Source organism: Grampus griseus (assembly GCF_964374135.1).
Source record: "Grampus griseus genome assembly, chromosome: 1".
In the NCBI taxonomy this organism is placed as follows: domain Eukaryota; kingdom Metazoa; phylum Chordata; class Mammalia; order Artiodactyla; family Delphinidae; genus Grampus; species Grampus griseus.
Genome location: NC_139017.1, coordinates 68,157,792 through 68,175,512, shown reverse-complemented (window position 1 = coordinate 68,175,512; position 17,721 = coordinate 68,157,792). Strand labels below are relative to the sequence as shown.

General features: G+C 39.3%; 1 protein-coding gene across 2 annotated transcripts in view; it reads right to left on the bottom strand.

Moving 5' to 3' along the window:
- Nucleotides 1-17,721, bottom strand: part of COPA (COPI coat complex subunit alpha) — a 50,500-nt gene that overhangs the window by 9,771 nt on the left and 23,008 nt on the right. The window contains exons 11-17 of one of the 2 annotated variants that reach the window (XM_082656635.1): nucleotides 10,692-10,842; nucleotides 9,689-9,755; nucleotides 8,663-8,738; nucleotides 6,694-6,776; nucleotides 5,732-5,871; nucleotides 5,082-5,167; nucleotides 4,828-4,993 (exon numbers count right to left, since the gene is read on the bottom strand). In XM_082656635.1, coding sequence (XP_082512761.1) covers nucleotides 4,828-4,993; nucleotides 5,082-5,167; nucleotides 5,732-5,871; nucleotides 6,694-6,776; nucleotides 8,663-8,738; nucleotides 9,689-9,755; nucleotides 10,692-10,842 — 769 coding nt within the window. The remainder of the gene's footprint in view (nucleotides 1-4,827; nucleotides 4,994-5,081; nucleotides 5,168-5,731; nucleotides 5,872-6,693; nucleotides 6,777-8,662; nucleotides 8,739-9,688; nucleotides 9,756-10,691; nucleotides 10,843-17,721) is intronic. The other variant, XM_082656636.1, reaches the window with a different exon arrangement.

Sequence of the window (17,721 nt, the reverse complement as noted above, 5' to 3'; positions counted from 1 at the left end):
TTTTTTTTTTTGTGGTACGTGGGCCTCTCACTGTTGTGGCCTCTCCTGTTGTGGAGCACAGGCTCTGGACGCGCAGGCTCGGCGGCCATGGCTCACGGGCCCAGCCACTCTGCGGCACATGGGATCTTCCCAGACCAGTGCACAAACCCGTGTCCCCTGCATTGGCAGGCAGACTCTCAACCACTGCGCCACCAGGGAAGCCCTTATGGTTCTTTCTAAAGTTAAAACAAAGAGTGTACTTAGAAACAAAAAATAAAGTCAATAGTACAAATTAAGAAATAGAAAACAAAAGTACAATAGAGAAGTTCAATAAAGGCAAAAGCTGGGTAAAACTGATAAACCTCTCATGAAGCTAATTAAGAAAAAAAGGATGGGAACTTCCCTGGTGGTAGAGTGGTTAAGAATCCGCCTGCCAATGCAGGGGACACGGGTTTGAGCCCTGGTCCAGGAAGATCCCACATGCTGCGGAGCAACTAAGCCCGTGTACCACGACTACTGAGCCTGCGCTCTAGAGCCCGCGAGCCACAACTACTGAGCCCACACACTGCGACTACTGAAGCCCGTGTGCCTAGAGCCCGTGTTCTGCAACAAGAGAAGCTACTGCAATGAGAAGCCCATGCACTGCAACAAAGAGTAGTCCCCACTTGCTGCAACTAGAGAAAGCCTGCGTGCAGCAACGAAGACCCAACACAGCGAAAAATAAATAAACAAAATAAATAAGTTTCTTTAAAAAAAAAAGAAAAAGAGGATGAAATGGCAATAATAGGGATGCAAAAAGGGATATCACTATAGATCTTGCAGAATGAGGATATGCATAAATGTTTTTAAATGATCAAATTCCCAGAAGAGTAAAATTTACCAAAATTGACTAAAAAGAAACAGAAAACTCCTACAGTCCTGTAATTATTACATAAAATTAATTGAATCATATTTTCAAATCCTCCTATAAGTACCAGGCCTGAATGACTACACTGGCAAATTCTACCTACCATTCAAGGAAGAATTAATTCCAATCTTATACAAACTCAATGAGAGAACAGATGAATAAAGTATATTATTTTGCTTATTTTATGAAATTAGCACTACCTCAATACCAAAGCCTGACAAGGACAGAAAGGAAAAGGGAAATCACAGGGCAATCTCACACACATATATATACAAAGATGCAAAATCCTAAACAAAATATTAGCAGACTGAAACAAGCAATATTTGAAGAGGGTAAAACATCATGACCAAGTCAGATTTGTATAAGGAATACAATGTTGGTCTAACATTTAAAAAAAAATCAATTTAATTCACTACATTAATCAACAAAAGGAGAAAAACTGCATGACTACCTCAATATATGCAGAAAAGGGGTTTAAAAAAATTCAATATTCATTTGAGATATAGCGAAGAAATTCCTCAGTAGATAAAAAGTATCTATAAAAAAATCTACAGCAAGCTTACATAATGCCAATACACTGAAAAGTGACACTGTAAATTGGGAACAAGACAAGAAAGTTTGCTATCACCGTGTTTATTCAGCACTGTGCTGGAGATCTTGGTCAGTGCTGTAAGACAAGAAAAATACATAAAAGAATAAGCGCTAAAAAAAAAAGAATAAGTGCTGGAAAGAAGAAACAAAAGTGTCATTACCTACAGATGCTATGAGTATTTGAAAAGAAAATATAAATAAATTAATAGAATTAATAAGAGTCTAGCAAGGTCTCTGAGATAAAATTAATTTAAAACTTAGTTATGGGGCTTCCCTGGTGGCGCAGTGGTTGAGAGTCCGCCTGCCAATGCAGGAGACACGGGTTCATGCCCCGGTTCGGGAGGATCCCACATGCGGCGGAGCGGCTAGGCCCGTGGGCCATGGCCGCTGAGCCTGCGTGTCCAGAGCCTGTGCTCCGCAACGGGAGAGGCCACAGCAGTGAGAGGCCTGTGTACCGCAAAAAACAAAACGAAACAAAACAAAACAAAAAACCCCCAAAACAACTTAGTTGTATTTCTAAATATCAGGAAAAATTATAAAATTGAATTTTTAAATGGATACTATACATTTATAAATAGCATTAAAAACTATCAAGTGCCTAAGAATAAATCTAACCAAAGAAAATGCAAAATCTCTATGGATAAAATTATAAAGCTTTATTTAAAGATGTTTCAGAAGCCCTAAATAAATGAAGAACTACTATATCATGTTCACAAATTAGGAAACTTAATATTGTAAAGATAACAATTACACCCAAAATCCCCAAATCACATACAGATTCACAATCCCAACTGAAATCACAATAGGGTTTTTTGCTTTCTGTTTTTTTGGGGTTTTTTTGCCATGCCGTGAGGCTTGCAAGATCTTAGCTCCCGGGGCTTCGCTCGTGGCGCAGTGGTTAAGAATCCCCCTGCCAATGAAGGGGACACAGGTTCGAGCCCTGGTCTGGGAAGATCCCACGTGCCATGGAGCAACTAAGCCCGTGCGCCACAACTACTGAGCCTGTGTGCCACAACTAGTGAAGCCCATGCGCCTAGAGCCCATGTTCCTCAACAAGAGAAGCCACTGCAATGAGAAGCCCATGCACTGCAACGAAGAGTAGTGCCCCCCTCACTGCAATTAGAGAAAGCCTGCATGCAGCAACGAAGACCCAACGCAGCCAAAAATAAATTAATTAATTAAAAACAAAAGAGAGAGAGAAAAATCAACTTTTAAAAAAAAAAAAATGATCTTAGTTCCTCAACCAGGGCCCAGGAACTCTCGTTTGTCTTTTTTTGTTTTTCGCATGGAATTTCACAAGCTAATCTAAAATTTATACTTTTTCAAGACAAAAAATTACTTGAAAATATGCCTTTTCAAGGCAAAACTAATTTGAAAATAGCCTAATAACATAAAAAAAAGTAAAACAAAGTGGGTAAGATTTGTGGAACTGCTTTACCAGTTGTAAAGACTTACAAGACTATAATACTTAAGACAGTGTAGAATTCAATCAGAGACAGACCACAAAAAACAGATTCTTGGGACTTCACTGGTGGCACAGTAGTTAAGAATCCGCCTGCCAATGCAGGGGACACGGGTTCAATCCCTGGTCCAGGAAGATCCCACATGCTGCAGAGCAACTAAGCCCATGTGCCACAACTACTGAGCCTGCACTCTAGAGCCCGCGTGCCACAACAACTGAAGCCCGCGTGCCTAGAGCCTGTGCTCCGCAACAAGAGAAGCCACTGCAATGAGAAGCCCGCGCACTGCAACGAAGAGTAGCCCCCGCTCGCCGCAACTAGAGAAAGCCCACGTGCAGCAACAAAGACCCAATGCAGCCAAAAATAAAAAAACAAAAACAAAAAACAGATCCTTACATTTTTTTAAACGTGATTCATATATCACAAAGATGGCTCTGCAGAACTATGGGGAAAGGCTGGTTTTTTCGATACATGATGTTGGTACAAAACTGAGTGTCCTTATGGAAAAAGTAAAGCTGAGCTCACGACACCTCACACCATACAAAAAAATCAACTTCAGGTAGATTATAGACCTAGATATAAAAGGTAAAACTATAAAGTTTTCATAAGAAAATATAAAAGAATGCCTTTATTATCTCGGAGTCAACAAAGATTTCTTAAATAGGACACAAAACCTGATATCCATAAAGAATAAGATTCATAAACTCAACTACATTAAACTAAGAACTTCTGTTCATTAACGGATATCAAAAGAGAATCAAAAGACATACTATAGAATGGGAGGAGATATTAATATTTGCAACACATAGCCCTGATAAAGGACTGATATTCAAATATATAAAGAACTCCTATAACAAAAGAACAAGGATAACTCATTTAAATAAAGGATAAAAGACTTGAACAGAATTCATAGAAGAGGAAATCCTGATGGATGGCTAAATAAAAAGTTGTCCAATCTCCTGGGGAATCAGAGAATAGCAAAGTAAAATTACAAGATACATTGCACATCCACCAGACAAAAATGAGTCTGACAAAGGCCAAGTGCTGGCCAGTGTGACAAGCAAAGAAACTTTTATACAACACTGGTTGGCATGCAAATTGGTAAAACCACTCTCACATTACCTAGCAAATGTGAAGATAAGCACGCTCTATGACCTAGCAATTCTGCCCTAGAGAGAAATGTATGTGCATATGAACCAGAATTCATGGAAGAATGTTTAAAAGAACATCATTTATAATAGACAAAACCTAGAAATCACCCAACTATCCCTCTAGAATAGAACTGATAAACTGTAGCATATTTATATAATAGAATACTATACAACAGCAGAAACAAATAATCTAGAGCTACAACATGGATGAATCTTACAAACGATATATTGAGCAAAATAAGCAAAATATGAAATAATACATTCAGCATGATTTAATTTACATGAAGTTCAAAACCAGGCAAAATTAAACCATTATTTTAAGACACACACTGGGTGGTAAAATTGCAAAGAAAAGCAAGAAAGAAATTATCATAAAAGTCAGAATGTTATCTTTGAGGAAGAGAGAGGGATGTGATCAATAGGGACCACATGGCAAAGGGCTTCTGGGGTGCCAGAAATGTTCTATTTCTTGACTTGGGTAGCAGTTACACAGATGTTCATTATGTAACTATTTGCTATTTCATATATTTATAACCTATGTAATTTTCTATATTTGTGTCATATTTCACAATTTTAAAAGAGTTGAAAAAAGAATGTTTTGATGCTCCTAGCACATATATGCCAGACAAAGCTTTTCCATGAAGACAGTTCAAGGAGGACTTCAGTATGTCTCCTGAGACACGACAGTGATTTTAAGAAGCCACTTTCTCCCATTCTGTATCTCAGATAATCAACTTACCCAGTGGTGACAGCATATTTGATGTGGTTGCTTGTGGTATAGATAAATACCCCACTCTCATCCCAGGCCCCACTCTTGACACGAATGTTCTCATGAATGTTACATAGAGCCTCCAGTTTGCGGTTACAGATCACAATGGCTGTAAGAGGCAAAGGACATGAGTGCTCTGCTGGACAGGGTGAGTGAAGTAGACTGGCAGGGATGGGGAGGGAGGGACTGGTCTCTAAATCAGGGTGGACATAATGAAGACTTACCATGTTTGGCCAGTAGTGCTACATGGGACATGTCTGCTGACCAGATAACATATTTCACCTTGGAAATCTTCACAGATGCCAGAGTCCTGGGATAGAGAGAGAAGGGCAAATATGAGTGAACCTGATTCCCTTATTCCAGGTTATGACCTAAACTCCTTTTCATCTCCAAATTAATGTAAACCGAAATTTCTTAAAATAATACCAAATAAACATTTTCTGTATTACAGTTCAGTGACTTAAACATTTGGCTCACATTGTATACTTCCCTCTTCCTCAACTCCCTGCCCCTCATTCCCATGTATTATTAGGGACTTGTGTATGTCTGTTTTCACCAATGGACTGTAAGCTCCTTTAAGTACAGGAACTATGTTATTCATTTCTGTGTCCCTATTATTCTAAGTCGCAAGAGCATTCTTTGTTCAGATAAATGCTCTGAAAACAAATAAGACCCTTGTTGTAATGCTAGTGTGTATGTACAGGATGGAGAGTGATCACAGAGGAAAAAAAGTGGTTAGAAAGAGTCTTGGAGTTACAGCACAAGAAGTGGCTAAGCCCAGGTCAAACTCACTTGGGGGAAGAAAAGCTCCCACTAAAGATTTCCACTCTCCCCCACAATATGCCTGTCTGCTTAGGGGCATCTGACATGTTACCGCTTCTGCTGTACGTCAAAGAGCGTGATGGATTCTGAGTCTCGAAGCAGGAGGTTGCCTGTGCCAGCGTAAAATATCTCATCACAGTTGGGCACCTGTACCTTTTTGGTGATCTCATTCTTCAGATTCTTGATCAGAAGCTGAAATGAGTACATAAAGTGGGGTTAAGAGAAATACATGTAAGATGATGCCAGCTGACAATGTCCCTCAGCAATTATTCCTTAGCTTCAATAAACAAAGTATTTTTTTTTCTGTCTGTCCAGTTCAATCACCACTCTACGTAGACCACTCCAACTAAGATCCTCTCCAAGGGTCTTAATAGCTTTTTTTTTTTTTTCAATTGAAATATCCTGAGAAGTCCAACTAAAATCTAAATTCCTCAACCAACCAGGGACAGAATACAGCACTTCTGAGGCTTAAATTTTTGTTAAATATTTTCTTGAGACAGCTTTGCTTAACTTTTTTAGGACCCATTACATTTTAAGTACCATCAGAGGTAGTAGGATAAGAGGATCTACTTCTTATCTATCTCACCTATTTCATTTTTTTGGTGTTGAGGGGGTGGGGACTTGCCACGTGGCTTGCAGGATCTTAGGTCCCAGACCAGGGATCGAACCGGGGCCCCAGCAGTGAAAGTGCCAAGTCCTAACCACTGGACCTTCAGGGACTTCCCAGCTCACCTATTTCAAATTTGATGTTTTTTGGCTCCTGTGTCATCAAGAGTGACTTTAGCTTGGTTCTTAAGCCCAGAGCCACAGTGATAATCCACCCAATCAAATCAATTTTAAGGCCTTTTTTTTCCCAAGGGGTTTGGGGTAGAGTTAAGGAGAAAGCAGCCAATACACGAGGACCACAGCTGCCCAGGGCAGAGTAAGGGGAAAAAAAATGCTCTTTATTCTGCAATACACAGGCCACTGCCACCACACTCTCCAAATTAATTTCCCTTTTTAGTCTTAACTCACCGAATGCATCCGATCTAGGACAGCAAACCGATTGCGAGCAACCCAAACAGCTGTCAGGCCTGAGGACCGTTTCCCTTCAGGAGCTGAGAAGAGCAAAACCAAAGGGCAGGAACATGTAGTAAGCTACTGCCAGGTGACAGAGTCAGGTGCCACGAAGCTGCCAGTCTTGCTGGCTGCCATGTTGGCTTTGCCAGTTCAGCTGCTTCCTAACTTATTCAGCCATAACCTGAGGCTATTGTCAGTGACTTTTCCCCACCAGTTCCCTCCAAACTCCAACCTCCACCCCTGCCAAGCCTCTTTTCTCTAGGCCAAGTGACTGCATTTCAGCCAACACCATATACTGGCAGAAGGACCACCCCCATCTTGGGAGACAGCACATTCCATCAAGCTAACGAGCAGGGCCTCGCTGGCCAAGCTGCGGCACAAAGCAAGCAGCCTGTGAGTGTCTTGGACCTCCTATCTCAACAAGCTGGAGTAGAGACAGAGCCCCCTCTCCAGGACGCAGCTGCTCTGCTGCTTTTAACATGCAAATGCAGACCTCCTAGTAGAGTAGAATGGGGCAGAGTGCTCCTAACTAAATCCAGGCAGCTCTATGCTGGGCAGTATTTAGCACCAAGCTGATGCTCCATAAATGTCAATCATTCACTCAACAAAGTTACATGTTTCTCAGTTCCCAAACATTTCACTGGATGATTAGAATTCCGAATGGGTACTCCACACTCTGGGAAACTTCAAAGGAGATACACAGAAGGATGCGTGGAAATACTACTTTATCTATTAGTATCAGCAAAAAACTGGACAATACGTGCTGGCCAGCCTTGCCAGGCCACCCCTTGACAACCAGGGGTGTCAGGCAATTTACAAAATTAATTATTATCATAACCAACACTCCCATTTTCCAGGGGCCGAAGAACCACACTATTCAAGCCTTTCCTCTTTCTCTTCCGCTGTGCTGTACCTTTATTCCTTTAATAATTATTATCTCCCTCAAAAAAATGGAGAAGATAAAATAAAAGTGGTTATAAGACAAAACAAAAATATTTTAGACTCTATTAATTGTAAACACATGGGGAAAAGAAGGGGATGGGTAAGCAGGACCAAACAAAAAAAATTGGTCAGAAATGGCTTGACTGATTAATTTATAGGGGAGACTTTGATTTATGGATATCAAAGACATACAGGTTTTCTCTCTTTCCACCATGACCACACTTATAGGAGAGTGATGATATTAGCAGCAATGACACAGTGGCACCCACAATAGGACAGAGCTAGCAAAATATTTCTCAGAATCTGTTGATTCGGTCTAAAATATCATGAAAGTATGGTACTAAAAGTGGGGACCTGAGGAACAAACCTCTGACCTACAAACCAACTGGAGGGAATACACTAAAAGGAGCATAAGTGAGACTCAAATCTATTCTGAGAATGTTTTGTCAGCAAGTTCTAGCAGAAAGGACTAAAAAGGGATGGTGGTGATGGAAGAGGTAGGCAGGGGTCTCAGCTGGATCCGGGATCCCTGGTGCGGTGAGAGGCTGTTAACAGCCTCATCTTTCTGACATGCAAAAGGAAGCAAATCGGATCTGGATATGGATAGGAGAGCATAAATCCCTAGTCCCAGGATGAGACACTGCAAGATTGGAACCATGTTTTTAAATAAATGAAACTACCAGGGTGAAAGTCACATCAGCTGACAATAAACTAGGATAACATGCTGTGCTGAAAGAGAAAATGGAGAGTTTCTAATAACCAAATTATAAAATATATATATCTAGTTGGAGTAATAAAATGGAGAAGGAACATGAATATTTCACACCACAGTTGCCTCTGATGCAACTGTCAGCAGCACCTGCCAACAGACATGAGTGATGTGGCCATGGCCTAGGGACAGAATGTGAAAAACTTGAAGAGGAGTGATGATATGGGTGAGGAAAGCTAGGAGCAGAGTCGGGTATACAAAGAGAATGCCTACCATCAGGATTCTGGGAGTCGGCATCCTTGGGGATGGTGTACAAGTCATAGGTACTATTCTCTAAATTACTGGCTCTCTGTAGAGGAAAGGGAGGAATTGTTAGTAAGAGAGCACCCAAGATACCAGTTTACTCTGACATAGAAAACAGCACCATTATACAGACAGCAACCTGAAACTATACTTTTCACACCTTTCACTCAGAAGGCATTTGAACGTTTCTACAGCTAAAAATTATAGGGCTCGTTGCCAAAGAATTCAGCATTCATGTCACCTTATTTTTCTTTTATCTTCCAAAGATGTAGATATCTTTTGAATGAAAGCAAGGACTGCTCTCTATTCCACAAATTAACAGACTAAGACCCCAATATTCCAGTGCCCCACCTGAGTTTATTCATCAACTTAAAAGTCTGTTTGAAGGTAAAAAAAAAAGACATCAAAGAAAAAACATTAAAGAAAAGTGCCAGGAGGAAAATATGGGGCTGTTAGATATTGAAGAAGAACTGGGATCAGACACTAGACGTCATATCGGGAAAGACAGGTTTTCATTCTTCTGACTTGGCAATGAAGGCACTAAAATTAGAATGCCATTTCTTTCTTTTTTTTTTTTTTTAATTGTATGGCAAGAAATGTGGAGGGCTACTTGATGACCCCCAAAGGTAACACCACTGAAAGGAACTCTTCTCAAAATCAGCTCTACTATTTTCACCCAAATGGAGGGAATCAAGATAAGCATCTCCTTTGAATAGGATATAGTCCCAAACATTCTTTCAAATTACTTTCCGTGATTTGGGTGATTCATCCCAACGCTCCATTAAGTTTAGAAGTTGTTAGCCATATGAAAGATGTAAGTACACAAACCCTTAACATGTTTATGACAGCTGAAGCCTACCTGGTTTGAGCCTCTGTTTACTGTTTCAGCTCTCTCAAAATGACCATTAAATGGTTTCAAAGAAGCCATTAGAGATCCTCTAAGGGCATGAGAAAGAGACCTATGGGAAATGAGGAGATCCTAGGAGGTTTACTTACTGTACACAGTAGGACTGCATTTTCTGCTGGATTGTACGACATGTTGAACACTGGAAACTTGGAACCACTAGAGATATATATATACAAAAAACAGAGAAATTAGTAAAAAGATATAATGACAATAGGAAAAAAGGAATTACTCCTACACCTCCTACTTACCTCATCTTTACAGATATACTTATCATTTTTATAATCAGAAATAAAAATAAATGAATGTTGCATCTATTTCTTCCTTCCTTTAAGGCTTAGGGACTCCCCTATTTCAGCTTTGAGCATAGAGTTTTAAAAAAGCACACCTAGTACAAGTCTACTTATTCAACAGAAGGTATGGCTAGCACTCACTGTAGTGAGTGGGATTGATTCTTCTTGGGTACAAATTCCTACACATAATTGCAGTGGATACCACAGAGTAACATGATGTGATTTGTCTCTGGCTAGTTTCTCCTGTCCCTTGGAGTGATAACACAAACCGATTTTTTTATTGTAGTAACGCTGGAGGGTGGTTATCAAACCCTTATGCCAAAGCCTGCCACCATGAATGTTTCAGCATGCTGATACATCTGGCTTTCCAAGAGGATAGTTCCTTTTGCCAGGCACCCTAGATATTATCATATCTTCAGAGTTAAGAGTTTCCAGAGACATCTATTCTGGTTTAGAGTTGCATGCATTTTGCTGAAAAGCAAAGGGAGAGGTATAGAAAAAAAATGCTAAATAAAGGCAAAGAGGCCTGTCACCAAGTTGGGCTACTCTCAACCAGGAAACTTTCCCTGGTTTTCAAGACACCTGGCAAGCTTGGCAATATGATTTCCTTTCCACAGGGTCTCTAGCATTGTCAGCAGGGAAGCCCCCATTGGCCTCATGGCCACCACCACGCTCCTGGGGATTCTATCTGTGACAGGAGATGAGATCCAAAACGTTGTTAAAAGAACAGACTCCAGTTTGTGAGTATTGTTTCATGGTAACAGATGAGACACTTTGGAGGGAAGAAACAAGTCTGATTTACCTCCGCAACTGCATCACAGCTACATCTTTGGAGCTGTTGAAATCCAACTGACGTAAGAATCGGTCCTTGACATAATGAAGCATATTGCCATGAACAGCATAGGCTGGCCGTTCCCGTTCCAGTTTAAATACAATCATGCCACCATCATGGCCTGGGCCACAGGGAAAAGGGAGGAAGAATTAGCTGTAGGCAAGAAAGAAAACTGGAAACAGGAGATACACAAAGATGACTACTGTATATGTATGCTAAAAACAAAGTTAAGACACCTAAATGCATTCTTTATTTGCCTAAATTCTCACAATTCTTGGAATCTTTATTCAAGTAAACACCTGTAAATCATTTACCAATACTCACTCTATCATACTGCCACATTAGACAAAACCTCCTCTATGTTCTCCTAACTGCTTTGTACAAACCTCCGTCACAGCACGTACCATTCTGCACTGTAATTGTTTAGGTATATCATCCCCAGTATACACTGAGCTCCCTGAAAAGAGAAATTACAATAATTTCCATCCTTCCCCAGTCACTATCAAATAACAAACATAAAAAGTAAGTGCTGAACAAATGGATGCTAGTTTAAAAAGCCTTTCTGGTTCTGTTTTTTAAAAATGTTTTGCTTTTCCCTACTAACATTATCCATCACTCAGAAAAACCTTCAGTCTTTGTCCTCCTAGTATACACTCCACACATAAATCAGATCATGTCACTTCCCTACCCAACACCTTCCAATGGCTTTCCATTCTTTCAGAATAAAGTCTTAAATTCTAATGGCCTACAAGGCAATGCCCAATCTGGCTTGGTCTTACCTCCTATTACTTAGCCCCTTACTGTGCTCCAGCTGGCCACTCTGATGTTCCTCAAACATGTTAAACATTTCTCATATCACGGTCTTTGCATTTGCTGTTCCCACTGTCAATGTATTTATCATTCTCCTTCACTTTCCTGAACACCCAATATAAAGCAGCAGTCCCTACACTCTTCCCTCTCTATCCCACTTACTTTTGCTTAACTTTCTTTTAAAGCAGTTTTCACCATACATTGTTTTATATATTTATTGTTTTATGGGTCTACCTCCCTTCACTACAAATAAAAGTTCCATGGCCTCAGGTGTAGTGCTTTCCAGGGACTGCCCCACGCCCACTCCAGCTCCAGGTACTCCACCAAGAGACCACACTCCCCAGGGACTATGCCTGCCCAGATGCACTCCAGCCCCAGCAAGCCTGCCAAAGCTGCCAGGTGCAAACAATCTACACAGGAATGCTTTCACCCGTTAAGGCCACTCCTTAAAAGACCAGGAGAGGTAGCTGTTTTGCTTAAATTCATAGAAACAAAAAGTCAAACAAAAGGGAGACAGAGGAATATGTTCCAAAAGAAACAACAAAATAAAGCCCCAGAAAAAAACCCTAATGAAACAGAGATAAGTAATTTATCTGATAAAGAGTTCAAAGAAACAGTCATAAGGATGCTAACCAAACTTGGTTGAAGAATGGAAGAATTCAGTGACAACTTCAACAAAGACTTAGAAAATGTAAGAAAGAACCAATCAAAAGTGAAGAATACAAAAACAGAAAAAATATGCTAGAGGGAATCAACAGCAGATTAGATTATATGGAAGAACAGATGAGCAATCTGTAAGACAGAACAGTGGAAATCACCCAATTGTAACAGCAAAAAGAAAGAATTTTTTTTTTAAATGAGGAGAGTTAAGGGACTTCTGGGACAACATCAAGCATACTAACTTTCACATTATAGGATTCCCAAAGGAGAAGAGAGAAAGGGACAGAAACCGTATTTGAATAAATAATGGCTGAAAAGTTTCCTAACCTGAGGAAGGAAGTAGATATCCAGGTCCAAGAAGCACAGAGATTCCCAAATAAGATGAACCCAAAGAGATCCTCACCGTGACATATTATAATTAAAATGGCAAGAGTTAAAGATAAGGAGAGAATCTTAACCCATTATTGGCCGGGGGATTTTTGCAGAAACTGGTGCCTGTGGCCAGCGATTTGTTACGTAAGTGAATACTGAAACATCCACGTTTGAGTATAATTATCAACAACTGTTTTTGCACTTAATGTATTTTTTTGAAACTTTGTACATGTCTTACTAAAGCATTCTAATATTTCATTAGAGTGTGATAGGCAGTACAGCAGGCACCTCTGTGCAGGGGAACAGAACATCTATTACAAATATATCCTGTTTCACTGTGCTTTCCCCTGGAAGAGCAGACTCTACATTTTCTGGCGGCATTGTTTTTTTAAATTTTATTTATTTTTGGCTGCATTGGGTCTTCATTGCTGCACACGGGCTTTCTCTAGTTGCGGCAAGTGGGGGCTACTCTTTGTTGCAGTGTGCAGGCTTCTCATTGAGGTGGCTTCTCGTTGCAGAGTACAGGCTCTAGGTGCTTGGGCTTCAGTAGTTATGGCACGCAGGTTCAGTAGTTGTGACTTGAGGGCTCTAGAGCGCAGGCTCAGTAGTTGTGGTGCATGGGCTTAGCTGCTCTGCGGCATGTGGGATCTTCCCAGACCAGGGCTTGAATCTGTATCCCCTGCACTGGCAGGCAGATTCTTAACCACTGTGCCACCAGGGAAGCCCCGCAGCATTTTTTTTTAGTCATGTGGGTATTATTTCCTCTAGAATATGTTCTTTTATTTTACCTGATAGTTGACAAGGTGGATCTTTGTGGAGGGCTCTTTTAGAAACACCACAAGAAGGACCAGGTGCGGGACTACCACTATATTCACCAGAATGGTCAATTACCCATTCTCTAGCTACTGCTAACAAAAATTGCTTGTAAGTCATTTTATTCTGTGAATTAAGGCTACAATAAATTTTAAATGCATTGAATAAACTGCAATACTGAAATAGCAACCCACTTTCTTAAACCATTTTCAAGTTTTCCAGAGGATATTGCAGTTTGCCAGGTATTGACTGGATCAATCAACTCCTTTCATAGATTTATTATACTCTAATATACAAGTGGGCTTAGTCATCTGATGGTCAGTCCTCCTGTCTTCTTTTCCTGTAGATGCTATGGAGGCATAATGAATAGTTGTCACCATGCAGACTAGCCTTTTGTCTTTCCATATAAGAAAAATCACTTTTCCCGTCCATAAGAATGTCATTTCTTCCCTCTGTAGATTTTTACGTTTCTCTTAATTGGTTTGGTAGACCATGATTCTCTCTTATAGTCCCACAAACTCTGATTTTATTTTTCAACAATATTTCAGATGTGGACACACTGTTGTAACAATTGTCTTGGTAAATACGGTGCCATGAACCAAGATAAGGCTGTTATAAGATTGTTTCTTGTAGTTTCTATCCTTCACCCATGTAAATCTCAAGGTTGCATATATACCCAGTTTCACTTTTGTTAACCATCCTGACCAAACTTATTTTGTAAGTTTTCTGGGATTATAGGTTTTGAATCTGAGTCGTCCTCTCCACTTTATCACTGCCTCATCAAGCGATAGCTCTTGTTTGGGTATACAGATCGATGGAAATTTTTGTAGAAAATAATCCAAAAGAGGTTTAACTTTTGAACCTCTGTCTGCAGGAAGTGGAGTTTCTGAGTTATTGTTAAAGTGAAGAAACATCATTATTTTTTCGAACCTTCTTCTCGTCATAATCTTTGGCAAGATAGGTGTTTCAAGTAAGGGATCAGTCGGCCAATATTCTTTCCAGTATGACTTTCTTATTTGTCCCATCAAAATTATTAATCCATGGAAGCAACCTAAACGCCCATTGACAGACGAGTGGATAAAGAAGATGTGGTACATATACACAATGGAATATTACTCAGCCATAAAAAGGAATGAAATTGGGTCATTTGTAGAGACGTGGATGGACCTAGAGACTGTCATACAGAGTGAAATAGGTCAGAAGGAGAAAAATATCATACATGAACGCATATATGTGGAATCTAGAAAAATAGTACAGATGAACCGGTTTGCAAGGCAGAAATAGAGACACAGATGTAGAGAACAAACGTATGGACACCAATGGGGGAAAGTGGCTGGATGGAGCGGTGGTGGGATGAATTGGGAGATTGGGATTGACATATATACACTAATATGTATAAAATATATAACTAATAAGAACCAGCTGTATAAAAAAATAAAATAAAATAAAATTCAAAAAATAAATAAAGGAAGCTTCATACCTCTTAAAAAATTATTAATCCAAGAAACTTCTTCATGTCACTATTGGTTACATCAGTCCATTTTAAAGCCTTATCATACTTTTTATATGCTTTTTCATTCTGTTGGTGATATCAGTTTGTTTGAGAAGCAACCAACTCAAAAAAGTTGTTACCAAAAATTAATTCTGTTATTTCACTAACACTTTGCAAATTATTACATTCAATAGTTACACCTGACACACCTGTAAAGTCTTCTAATTTTTATGAAATGTTGTCTGCAATCCACTCTTCTGCAGAAGCAAGGGAGCATTCTCCAGCACCATGAGTTTCATTTTCACTTTCCATATCAGAATCAATCACTAAGTTTTTTTGTCTTTTTGTTGGTCTAACATTCACATTGTCTGAATCAGAACTATATTCTGAAGAACCATCATCTTCTGAGACACTAGTATATATGTCACTTGGACAATCAGAGAAAGTATCTGCATAAAATTCACCGAAAAATTCTTCTTCACTCAAAATCTTGCGATGCATCATTTTTGAAAATTTTATGGTAACAAACTTGTGTTTATAATATACACAAGGTTGGAACAAAAACCTAATGGAGCAAAATGCAAATGGTATCGACAAGTTGTATAATGAACGCTTGATCAATTTTAAGCTCTAACAACTTTGCATGGTGATGTTAATTGTATCACTCTCTAAAAACGTATTGATACGTCTCCAGTCAATAACATTCAGGTAACAAAAGATGTATTAATACATCTCTGGTCAATAATGTGTTAAAGGCAGCAAGAGAAAAACAACTAATCACATACAAGGAAAACCCCATAAGACTCTCAGCTGATTTTTCAGCAGAAACTTTACAGGTCAGAAAGGAATGGCAGGATACATTAAAATGCTGAGAGGAAAAGACTTACCACTTAGCATCTATCCAGCAAGGTTATCATTCAGAATTGAAGGAGAAAGAGTCTCTCCGACAAGCATAAACTAAAAGAGTTCACTACTAAACCAGCCTTACATGAAATGTCAAGGTCTCCTTTAAGCAGAAAAGAAAAGGCAACAACTAGAAATAAGAAAATATATGAGGGACTTCCCTGGTAGTGCAGTGGTTAAGAATCCACCTGCCAATGCAGGGGACACGGGTTCAAGCCCTGGTCCAGGAAGATCCCACATGCTGCAGAGCAACTAAGCCCGTGTGCCACAACTACTGAGCCCACGCTCTAGAGCCAGCGAGCCACAATCACTGAGCCCATGTGCCACAACTACTGAAGCCCGCACACCTAGAGCCCATGCTTCACAACGAGAAGCCACCGAAATGAGCAGCCCATGTACCGCAACGAAGGGTAGCCCCCACTCACCGCAACTAGAGAAAGCCCATGTGCAGCAATGAAGACTCAACACAGCAAAAAACAAATTTAAAAAAAATTTTATAAGATAAAAAAAAAAAGAAAATACATCAAAGGAAAAATCTCACTGATAAAAGCAAATACATAGTAAAGGCAGTGGATCAGCCACTTAAAAAGCTAGTATGAAAGTTAAAAGACCAGAGAACAGTTGACCCTTAAACAACATGGATCTTAACTGCACTGGTCCACTTACAGTTCTCTTTCACTAAATATGTACAATAATACTACACAGTCCACTGCTGGTTGAATCTGCAGATATGGAACCACAGGTACAGAGAGTCAACTGTAAACTTATATGCACATTTTAGACTGCACAGAGGGTCAGTGTCCCTAACTTCCATGTTGTTAAAGGGTCAAGTGCAGTATAATCAACTATAATTACAAAAAATAGTTAAGGTATACACAAAATAGAGATATAAACTATGAAATAAAATACATAAAATGGGGTACATGTAAAAATGTAGTGCTTTTACAATGCCTTTGAACTTAAGTGACTATCAGCTTAAAATAGACAAATATATATACACAGTTCAATATTTATGAAATTCATGGGAACCACAAACAAAAACTTACAATGGATAGACAACAAATAAAGAGAAACAAATCCAAATGTAACACTAAAGGAATCCATCAAACCACAAGGGAAGAAACCAAGAGAACAAGACAGGAACAGAGAAGAACTACAAAAACAACCAGAAAAAAATTAACAAAATGTCAAAAAGCACATACCTATCAAAAATTACTTTAAAGGTAAATGGACTAAATGCACCAACCAAAAGACTTACAGTGGCTGAATGGATTAAAAAAATAAGACCTATCTATATGCTGCCTACAAGAAACTCAAGTCAGATCTAAAGATACACATAGACTGAAAGTGAAGGGATGGAAAAAGATATTTCATGCAAATGTGAAAGAAAAGAAAGCTAGGACATTACTCATATCAGACAAAATAAACTTTAAAACAAAGATCATATCAAAAGGCAAAGAAGGGCATTACATAATGATAAAGGGGTCAATCCAACAAGAGAATATAACATTTGCAAACATTTATACACCCACCATAGGAGTACCTAAATATATAAAGCAAATATTAATAGAAATAAAGGGAAAAATTGACAATAACACAATAATACTAGGGGACATTACACCCTACTTACATCAATGGACAGATCATATCAACAAGGAAACACTGGCCTTAAATGACACATTAGACCAGATAGAATTAATAGAGAGAGAACAGTCCATCCAAAAGCGGCAAAATACATTATTTTCAAGTGCATATTGAACATACTCCAGGACAGATCTCATGCTAGGCTACAAAACATGGCTTGATAAATTTAAGACTGAAATAATTTCAAGTGCTTTTTTCACCAAAACAGTATGAAACTAGAAATCAACTACAAGAAAACTAGAAAAAACACAAACATGTGGAGACTAAACAACATGCTACTAAACAACAAATGAGTCAACAAAGAAA